General features: G+C 36.8%; 1 protein-coding gene across 1 annotated transcript; it reads left to right on the top strand.

Annotated features, from left to right (window-relative positions):
- The first annotated feature begins 361 nt into the window (after positions 1-361).
- LOC121889766 lies at positions 362-6922 on the top strand. The gene is made up of 6 exons (XM_042401997.1): positions 362-997; positions 2576-2708; positions 3934-4151; positions 4260-5339; positions 5443-5611; positions 6282-6922. The coding sequence occupies exons 3-6, from the start codon at positions 3941-3943 to the stop codon at positions 6406-6408; spliced, it is 1587 nt and encodes a 528-aa protein (XP_042257931.1). The 5' UTR covers positions 362-997; positions 2576-2708; positions 3934-3940; the 3' UTR covers positions 6409-6922.
- The last annotated feature ends 4632 nt before the right edge of the window (positions 6923-11554 follow it).

The following is an 11554-nucleotide window of genomic DNA, read 5'->3' as shown; positions in this document are numbered from 1 at the left end:
GTCCTAAATGAGAATATAAATAGAAACAAATCACTTCCTGTACACTGCATCGAATATAATGTACAAACCAGGTGAATTACTACACTGTAAAAAATGACTGTGAAATTTACATAAAAACTATGTAAAATCCCTACAGAAAAGTATTGTAAACTCAAAAACATATATTTTTTGTTTAAAGTACAGTGAATTTTTGGAAACTATTAAACAGAATGTTTTTGTTATATTTACAACAACAATATGTGATTACAATCAAATTTATTTGTTAAAACTACAAATATTGGTAACAAAAACAGAGAAATACTGTAATACTCATAACAAAACAATTTAGTTAATTTCACATGCAAATATTGTAAAAACTATAGTTTTAGTCAGTTGTTTTAAAAAATACAAATATATGTAAGTCACTTTACAAGTTTATGCTGTAATTTTAACATGATTGATAAAATGATGCAAATTGACGTAGGCCTATTTAAAATGTTTTCACAAAAAAGTTTTATTGTGAACCTGAGAGGTTACCTATCTATTTAAATATAAAAAATATACAATTTTAATAACATTGCATTTATAATTTAGGCTATTTGTAGCATATTGTAGAGTGTGTGTATAAGACATTCAAATTATTGATATATGCAAAGTAACACTGTTCAGTCCTAATCCTTGTATGCTTTATGTTTCTTTTAGTCTTTATCATTATCATTTTCACAGGCTAAACAACCTAACAGTGCCACCTCTAACCACTTGTACTTTTACTCTCTCATTGTGCACTGAGTCCTCCTAATTTTGAAATTTAAAAGTGCGCAGCTGAAGTTCGTCTCTGATTGGATAATGACGTGAGGGCGGGAGAAGCGCGAACCATTAGCCGTTAGCGTCACTAAGGAGCCAGTGTGCAGTCTGCAGAGCAGAGAACGGAGCAGAAATCTTCGGACCACTTCATTTTAAAAGATTTTAGGACAAATCTACAAGTTTTTTGGAGGGTCTGTGGCTGTTCAATTGGAAGGTAAGCTTCATATTTAGGCTACTCTTTTTTCGAGACCAGACGAAAATGTGTGCTGAAAGCTAGCTAGCTAGCACCAGTCCATATTTAAGACCAGTAACGTTAGCTCAATGTGTGATAACTTAATTCAGCTGAAAAGCACAGGCAAACATTTGAAATCCTAAAAATGATCACCTGCGTCTTTTGTAAAAGCAAATTTGTTACATTAAGAGGCTATGTACTGCATTGCAGAGTACATAGGAATGAGCCTCATTGTCTTTTCAAATGTGCTGGCGCCAACTGTAGTCAAACATTTACCACTTACTCAGCTTTCAAGGGCCATTTTTATCGTGTGCACAATGCACCTGCACCGCAAGCTGCTCCTAAAGCTGTTGTTGCGGATTTAAAATGCGCAGTTTCATTATGTGCCCGCAATTTACACACGGTGAAAGAGCTAGTGTCTCACTTAAATGATCATTTTGGAGAGGGCAGGTCTGTGTCATGTCCAGTAAGTGGTTGTAAGCATGTGTTTACAAAAAAGTCATCATTTACTTCTCACATGTGTAGGAAGCATAAAGCATGCTCCCCTGATGGTATTGATGACATGTACAAGGAAACTCGCCTTCAGCCCCCAAATGTCATTGCCAGTACAGATGATTCAGAAAGCACACATGAAGCCATGCCAACAGCTAGTGCAGCCAGTGATATGCCAGAGAATGATAGTCAGTCTTATCTCAGAAACATGTGTCTCTTTTACCTTAAACTGCAAGGACAGCTGCTTATTCCTGCCTCTACTATACAGACTATTGTTGAGGAGATGCAAAATGTGCACGAGTTAGGTCAAGCCTACACAATAACTAAAGTAAGTTCTTTATTAAAAAATGATATGAGCCTATCAGATGAAGCAGTCACTAAAATATGTGACTGCATTAAAGAGTCAGATTTGTTCTCTGCCTGTCATCAGGGACAATTAAGAACAACATACACCAGAAATCAGACATTCACAAAAATGTTTAAGTACACGGAACCCCAAAAAGTGCTATTGGGAATGGATGAAAACATGACACAAAAATTTGCGTACTACATACCAGTGGCAGAAACTCTGAAGAGCTTTTTGCACTCCCAGTTATGGAGGAATGCACAGCCACAACAGTTTGGAGATCCTGATGTAGAGGTTTTTACGGATTTATATGATGGAAAAATTTTCAAATGTCACCAGTTCTTTAATGAAAACCCTGAAAGCCTCAAACTGATTTTGTATCAAGATTCATTTGAAATTGTGAATCCCCTGGGTTCTGCTAAAAAGACACACAAAGTTCTTGCAGTTTATCTTTCATTAGCAAATTTACCCATTCATTTGCGTTCAAATACTGATAATATGTTTTTAGTCTTGTTGTGTGTTGAGAATGACTTAAAGCGTTTTGGAATAGCCAAAGTTTTCTCAGAGTTGTTGGCAGATCTGAAATCCTTGGAGACAGATGGAATAAATGTAGATGGAAAAACAGTAAAAGGGGGTCTCTACTGCATTGCTGGGGATAACCTTGGTTCTCATTGCATAGGTGGGTTTACAGAGAACTTCAGCCGCTCTCAATATTTTTGCAGGTACTGTGACATCACGAGAAGTGAGTTTGAGGCTGATCCAAATGCCTGTGGTCCTCCACGCACCCCAGAGACGTATGACACAGCTGTTGCTGATCTCCAGGCTGAAAACATCCAAGACGTCAGAGGAATAAAGGTAAACTCTATCTTTAATACCCTTGAGTCTTTTCACGTATCCCAACCTGGTCTCCCGCCTTGTTTAGGTCATGACCTCTTTGAAGGAGTCTTGTCATATGATCTAGCACTGTACTTGAAGAACATTATAAAAATGAAAAAATGGTTCACATACTCACTCTTAAACAGGCGCATCAAACAGTTTAAGTACAAAGGATCTGAAGCACTCACAAAGCCATGTGCTGTCAAACCTGACGGAGCCAAGTTATCAGGGCAAGCCATTCAAAACTGGAACCTTCTGAGATTGCTACCAGTTTTGATTGGTGACAAAGTGCAAAATCATGAGGATGAAGTATGGCAGTTAGCTCTCCAGCTAAAAGACATTGTGGATCTTATTTGTGCTCAGAACATTTCCTTGTCCCAGATAGCATATCTTGACATTTTGATCCAAGAATATTTGGAGTTGAGAAAGATGATGTTTCCTGAAATTCAACTCAAACCCAAGCACCACTATTTGCGCCATTATTCAGCACTGTCGTTGAAATTTGGTCCATTGAGGAGATTATGGACGCTTAGGTTTGAAAGTAAACACAGTTATTTTAAAAGATGTGCCAGACACTTGAAAAACTTCAAAAATATTTGTCAAACATTGTCAGAGCGTCATCAGATGTATCAGGCATATCTTTTAGCTGGGCAAGAATGCAGTAAACTACTGCAAGTGAAGGACAGCTGTGCGTTTTATCCCAACCTCTACAGTGACGCTATTAAACATGCAGTCAGGGAGTTAGCCTTTTCAGAAAGCAATACCACAGTTGCCACAGATATTCAGTACAAGGGCACTGCATATAAAAAAGGACAGTTTCTTGTGTACAGAAATGATGAGTATATGGAGTTTGGTGAACTTCTACTCATCTTGATTCAAAATGACACATCTGTGTATGTTTTGATGGATATCCACAAAGGCATCTTCCTCTCAGAATACCATCTGTATTCTGTGACAAAGGACAGTCTTGGGTTACAATGTATCAACATTAATGACCTGCCTGATTTCTATCCTTTGGTATCATATATTCTTAATGGATTCCAAGTCATTCCACTAAAACACAGTATTGTGGCAAAATAAAGTCCAATTAAAGCTGTTAATTGGACTGTTAGTTTGACATTAATATAAGTGTTACCTGATGCATGTCCCTGTTCTGTTAAGTGTATGTACTGTATATTTTTTCTGTTCTGCATTTCTTCTTCAGTGTAAATATGAGTGACTCAGGGCGAACCTTCCTAGATGTCGCCATCATGGAAGCCCTACCAGAACTTCAAGTAGTAAACAAAAACATCCTGGAAGAGCACTTGCAGTCCATTGGAGTCGAGACGTATGATGATCTACGCTTCGTAACGGAGGCTGATTTGATGACAGTATTAAGACCTGTACAAGCCAGAAAGCTTCTTTCTGTTTGGAAACAGAAATGTAAGTAAAAACACCACAACACACAGCTATTCAACAGCAAAAGCAGACATGGACATTGTGTAATATTGTACAATGTGAATCATAATCTTATTTTTTTGTCATTTAAAGACCAAACTCCCGAGAACAGCTCACTATCATCTGTGGAAGCCTCACCTACCCAACTGCTGTCATCGCTCTCTGTTTCACCCCAAAGTTCATCGTCAACCTCCTCCAGCAGCCTAGGACTTGACACACAGTGGGAAGACAACTTTGAAATTCCATGGAGTAAATTTCCTGAGGAAGTGATGGATTCTTTGGAGAGGGGAAAAAGGCCAGGCCCAAAACTGAGGAGGCAAATGGTCCGGATTGTTGTGACTGAGATGATGGAAAAATGCCCCCATGTAGGTAAAAAGCATTCAACTGATGTTGCAAAGCAAATGGTGGCAAAATATCCCAATTCTCTGCAAGATGTAATAGAGGGCGATATTGTTGGAACAGGCTACCATTCCCTTGTAAAACAGCTGCAAAACAGAATCGAAAATGTGAGGCGCACTTCAACACCCAAAATAAGAAAAAGAAAACATCAGGCTGATGACTCAGACCACACAGATGAGATCCCATTAGAAGAGAGAGCAGCAATGCAGGACACTTACGGATGCATTAAATGGAATGTGAAATTTCTGCCCCGTGAAGAAACTCAAGAGAGCCAGCACCAAAAGAAGGAAAAACTCAAGGAGATGTTCCAACAATCTGATGCCAATCCAGAGGAGGTAAAATGTCTAATGAAGTCCACTTTTTACACACAGCGTCAACATGTCAACCAGGGAAAAAGTATCAAAAGCCTTCGAGAGGAGTGGCCATTTTGGTTTGACGAACTTGGCATGTCGGTCCACTTCAAGGAACTCACTGGGATTGACCTCAAAGAGACATTCACGCGAAATTTGGATTTGAAGGGAAAAAGGCTTCTCAACTACATGACCACAGTTTATGTCACCAAGAGTAATAAGTTCCTTCAGACTTATGCAAGGCTTCAGAGGATGCGGGGACAGCAGAGTGGCTGCTCAGATGATGTGAAAGAGATGGTCCTGCTTCTGCTCAGCTACTTTGATGAGAAGGAGGAGTCCATGTTCTTCCATGTAGAAGATACCTGTCTGGCAGAAGAGGTCCAACTGGAGCAAGTGCCTCTGACACCTGCTGTTATTGTCTGTGGTAAGTCTGTTTCATATCTCTTTTTTTTAATTGCACTGTTTATAGAATCTGTCATGTGAGTGCAGCGCTTATTAATATAACCTGTTAAATAATTTGTTCATAGGACAGTCCTGCTATTCCTCAACAAGGTACATGCTGAGTCTGGATCGGAACCTCATCAACACAAACATCTCCTCCTTCATTTCTGCATTGTGCCTCATGTTCGGGAGCTACTTCTGTTTCAACATCCATTATCCATCTGAGCTGGCTTCAACTCTGGAGTTTCTTCAAAGGTGAGTAAACATGGCATGGCATTTCTCAGACCTGTACTTTAATTAAGCCTAAAATGGCTAAGCTACACAAAAACTGCCTTAATAGTTCCTAGGGCCAAAAACTGCCCCATTGAAACCCATTAAAACCACTATTTTTGATCCCACGTTTATCTTGACAAAAACTAATGCATTCCTTTATGTTAAGATTTCGGTTTGGACCACAGGCTTTCAATTTGTAGTTTTTATATTTGTCCATCAGGTGGCACCACTTTTACCCATTCAAAGCATGCCGCAAAGTTTCACACTTTTTATTGTTTTCTGGAAGAAAAGTGTGTGTGCTATTGATGTCGGATAATGTTGTGTATGTGTACTCACTAAATGCATTTAATGGAAATTATTTAGTTTTTTTTGTATAAAAACAGCATTATGTAGAGTTATGTAAACATACTGGCATTGAAAGGGTTAAAAAGCTAAAAATATAATTAATATTTGATATGTATATTTCAGACTCTAAAAGAGTGACATGTTTAAAGTAGAAAAAAATATCAAAATATACTATTTTTATAGCAGTTCATGGGAACAAGCCACGTTTTGGCTTTAAAAACATCCACGAAGTAAATAAGTTAAGAACACATGAAGTTTTTTTTTTTAACTGATCAATTAAAATGCTTAATATGCTTTTATTCTACAGGTGTTTTTTCTCGATAAACCCAGAAAAAGGAACTAAGGTGGAGAATAAAAACTCGAAGCGTCGTCTCAATCTGAACCCTCGAGTCCTCACCCTGATCCAGGACCTCTCCGATCACGAGTGGCGTTAAGCCTAAATATGGACTCCTTCTGTGCACTCTGACTGTTTGTTTGAGAAGAGGTACTGTTACTTTTCGCTTTGTTCAATCCACAATGTGTATTATGGTAATTAAGGCACAACGTAATTTTTGTTATTTTGCAAAAATACCTTAACAAACGTGCATTCTTATTTTGAGGGGGTACGCCTCTCCACAGATCTGACCTGTAACTTGGCCTGTTGGCATCACGTGATTGTCTCCATGGAGATAGATAAGTTTTATGCCATACTGTGGAACATTCAGAATGTAAACAAAATTTTGATTGAATTGGGTTGTTGTTGTGTGCCTGACACTTAAACTTTGTTTGTTAAAGTTTGTTAAAAATGTCCAGATTTAAAGAGGCTAATCTTCTGGAGTATCTCAACTTGGATTCAGTCATAGTTCAAGAACCATTATATGTAGCTTCTTTGCATGTTGTATCTGTTGAAAAAAATGCATCCAGTTGTTTACAACTATTATTGCTGTTAAATAAATTTCCCAAAAGTGATATTTTTCTCTCGTCTTTTCTCAAGATGTATTTTTGCAGGTTTATACGTAAATTTTACATTATAACTTGATTATTAAAACATAAAAACACAGCATATTTTGAAGAGATTTTATATATAATATACAGAACCATTCCATTTAAAATGCAGAGTTTTACTGTTGTTCTACCGGTTTAAATTAGTTTTTGTTTGATATTTCCCTGTTAATTTTATCATTTATTGATGCACAATTAGCAGTTATTACATGTAAAAAATACAGGAAATGGTCTATTTATATACAACACCGTTATGTGAAATTAACAAAAAAAAAATTGTAGACTTAACAGTTTTTTAATGTGATTCAGCCGTGATTTCATTCACTGTAAATCAATTTACATATTTCGTCTGTAAAGTTGTCTACTGTGCTGCTGTATTTTTTACAGGAATTCTCTGGTAACCACAGCTGCCAGCGTTTTCCTGTAAAAACAACAGTTTTTTTTTTACAGTGTATAAGAAACACATTTCTACTAATAACATAATGATCTTTAAAAGGTAAACAGCATTTCACTACTGAAAAATAAAAACACTGAACCAAAGAAAATGTACTATTATTAAAACAGCTCACATGTAATCCACAATATGTCAAATCTGCATCTATTTTATATACAATTAACCCACAAAAATCCTTTAAATAATAAAAACAACACTGGATTTAGCTCATTCGTTAGCTGCACACACACTTTACACTGAAACTAAATCTGTTAAACTTCCAAAGAACACATAAAAAATCTAAAAAGTGTGAAAATAACTACTACTCTATTGGATTGGCTGTTGCTCAATTAACCAGTTAAACCAATTAACAGGGAGACTCTCGCCTCCACCTATTACTATTCAGTACATTCTTCCTCACGCAGGCACAATTTTCTTAAAATGTACTCATTTAATATTATGTTTGAAAGTCTAAATGCTGTTTCAGAGCCAGGATTCAAATTTAAGTGTAGAAATCGAAAAAATTATTTTTATATTTGAGGTTCAAACGTCAGTCTTGACTTTGGAGACATGTGACATGATTGAAAGCTCCAGAGCGGCTACTCAATGGACCTTTATGATGAGATTATTGTCTCAGCAGCTGTTTCCTAGATCAAAAATAAACTTTGAAAACAAACCATCAGCTTTTAAGCCAAAGTGGATGAAAATTTCTTTAAAAAAATGTGAAAAATTTCAATTTTACATACAAACTAATTATTTATGAGTTATTTTCTTGTTGTGCTAAAACACAAAAATTCAGGAACCAGTTAGATTAATCTTTTGATACAGTATTTTTCTATTATATTTTTGCACGAAAGAGCTTTCTGAGGGATATTATTGTACCTTTTGTTTATGTGTTTTCAACCGGAAGAGCTCAGAACTGACTTTACATTCAGTGCTTATTAAGGTGAGTTCAAGTGATCGACATCATGCAGGATTTTTCGTTTCTTTCACAGGAAAGTGGACCTAAAATGTCTAAAATGAAAAGTATTTCACTCACTTATTTACTTAATAGTTTGTTTAATTCTCGGCTCTCTGACACGTTTAAATACTTTACACCATACAAAGCCTACATGTTAATATTTCTTTAAATCATGAGCAGTTTTGGTGGTTTAATCCTGCATTCACAGATTTATCTGTTTTTGCCTCTTGTGCGCATTGCAGCAAGCTGTAAACACACACACTGACACATTATCACCTCATAAAAATGTTGTTATGCTGAACATGTTAGCAAATTTCAATTTACACATCCAGCAGATGCAGAGCAGCATTAGCATTTTAAAGTCGTGTTTCTGGCCACCTGGCGAGAGATTTGTCAGCTGTTTGGTTCATCAGAGAGTTTTTTTTTTTTTTCTGTGATGTTGGAAACTGAACTGATGAGAGTGAATCAGAGCAGTGAAGATGATGGCTGTAAAAAAAAAAAAAAAAAAAAAAAAAACACCAAAACGATGAGCTGGAAGACGCTAAAACGCTTCCTGGAGCTGCAGAGTCCGGTGATAAGTCTGTCTTTGTCCATTGTTTATATAAAAATATTGATTATAGCAATAAATGAGTGAAAGCTCGTCACTTATAAACACAGACTGACCTGTGTGCGCTCAGGGGGAAAGGTGTTCAGGAAAGAGAGAGAGGTCCCATTAATAATGCATCCTCTTGAGCCTTTATCGCCCGGTTACCATGGCAATCCCGTCAGTTTCCATTCATATCCTCTAATTTTTTTTTTTTCTTACCTAAAAACTAGTTCTCAGGTTTTATTTATTTATGGTTCTGGTCAGTTTGCTGCTTGCACTGGACATCACACAGATCCTCCATAAACTTAGTTGTTTTTATATATATATATATTTGTATATATGATCATGTCTCTATCTCTTCTTCAGGTATCTCATCTTGTTTTTCTACTTTATTGCCATCGTATTTCTTCATTTAGCAGTTCTGACACCTGCACCAAAACAAATGACTGCATATATTCTGATTTTATTGAGAAAACGACTTCTTTATATTCTGCACGTTCTGTTTTTTTGCCGTTTAAATTGCAAATTTTCAGACTCTTGCGATAGAATCGTCACTTTACATTTCACTGTATATCCTGTGACGTGCATGAGATGAATAAAAATGTGTAGAAGTGTAGAAGTAAAAAAAAAAAAAGAGAGAAAGATCCAGAGAATATTGCAGCAGGCTCTTAGAAATTGAACACTTTGGGAAATAAAAGAAACCCACAATGCTTCATATCCTCATGAATACAATATCCTTTCCTGTAAGACTGAATACAATGGCCGGATCTAAAATTAGCAGCGAAGTATTGAGGCCACCTCTGGAAGGAAAAAAAGCCTCTCAGTGGTTTCTTTTCTCCGTGCAGCGACTCTGACACGCAACACTTCCTCTGACCTTACGTTTCCTACAAGGTGAGCGGTGATAATCTGCCCGAGGCTGGAAAAGAAACTGATCCAAGCCGCCGTGACATGAGATTATTCTACATTTCACAGGCTGCTGCTTTTTTTTACATGGATGACTTCTCACCGACAGCGGGTGCTTCCTTCACCAGGAGACGGAGCAGCGAGTTCAATATCTGTTAGTCTGTTACGGAGAAAGTCTGCTTGTAGATACACTGTCAGTCTGTGATGTTTCAGCTGTTTTGTTTAGTTTCTTTTACGAGTCTCTGTACACTTTTTTTCCCCTGTAAACTGTAAATTTTTGTTAAAGGCCCCTTTCAAACGCACTTTTCCAAACCTCATGTTGCTGTGTTCTTTCTTTTCTTTTTACTCAGTTCAAAAGCATAAAAAAATTGTAGAAAGTGCACTGATGTTTCGGCTTTTATGTTGATGTGCAATCGTCCTTCAGTTTTGATGGTTTGGTTCTTTTAACTTTACACCAAACATGAGTATCAATCAGTTTATTACCAACAGATGCACCGAGTGGCTCCCTGTAGTCAGTCCTCAGTCTGCCTGACTGAAAACCACATAGGGACACTTCCCAACATTAAAGTTCCCCTTCATACATGAATCAAGACAGATAAAAATACTCTGCTTTGACCAATAATGTGTGTCTGATGTGGTTTTTCCATAAAAAAAAGTATAATTACCACATTAAAATCCTTAAAATTACATCTCCTCTTCTCTTCTCCTTCATTAAAAATCCCGAATCTATGAATATGCAAATATATTTCATTTAAGAAGTTTAACTGTCTCCTGCCTCACTGTAAAGTCCATTCTCAGTGTTTGTGCACTGGAGGAGGCTTCAAGTTTCCACATCATTCTTGTATAAGTTGCACATTGGACCAGGATTGGCTCCAAATTGGTTGTGATGTCACAAATCCTGCTTGTAGGTCCAACCCTTAACTGAGATTTTCAATGAGCTCAGAGAAACTTTCCTCCTTCAGCAGATGAAGGTGAAAACAAACTCTGAACATACGTCATTCTGCTCACAACATCCAACTAAAGGAGTTAAGGAATTAATAAATTTACAGAACTATATCGAGATATACATTCAAACAGATATTAATGTGGGTCATACGGTGCAACGCCAAAACAACTTCCAACCATAACAGACCACAAAAAACCCAAAATAACTACACATTAATAAACATATCTGTAATTTACTACAATGAGAGTATCTGGGAAACTGTCCTGAGTCATTGTAGTAGAAGATAAAACATGATTTCTTTTTTCTCACAAAAATAAGTGAAGACTTTGACCTGCTGGTGGCGCTACAAGAAAAGTCAGTGGATTCGTCTTCTGGGTGTCAAATGTCACGATGATTCATCAAAGCAACGTCGCTAAAGTGGCTAAAAAACACAAACATAAAAACTGATATAATGTTTTTAAATAACGTCCAGATACAAAGACTATTCTGTTGTGATAACTGATATATATATATATACAGTATGTTTATGTATTGTAAAAGTTGTAAAAGGTTTGTTAACATATTAATTTATTTATATACTCTTATGTTGCAAGTCAAAAGTCAGGACTTCAACCATGGATGTATAAAGATAACTGGATACAGGAAGAGCACCAGGCTTTGAAGCCAATTTAACATAGCGGCCAAACCGTGTAATTACAACGTCACGTGATGCACACTGGTCCAAAAAGACTTTTTCCCATAGACTTACATTGTGAAAGAGACGTTTTCTG

This window comes from Thunnus maccoyii, chromosome 3 (genome assembly GCF_910596095.1).
Source record: "Thunnus maccoyii chromosome 3, fThuMac1.1, whole genome shotgun sequence".
NCBI classification, from domain to species: Eukaryota; Metazoa; Chordata; class Actinopteri; order Scombriformes; family Scombridae; genus Thunnus; species Thunnus maccoyii.
This window is presented reverse-complemented; position numbering and strand designations above follow the sequence as displayed.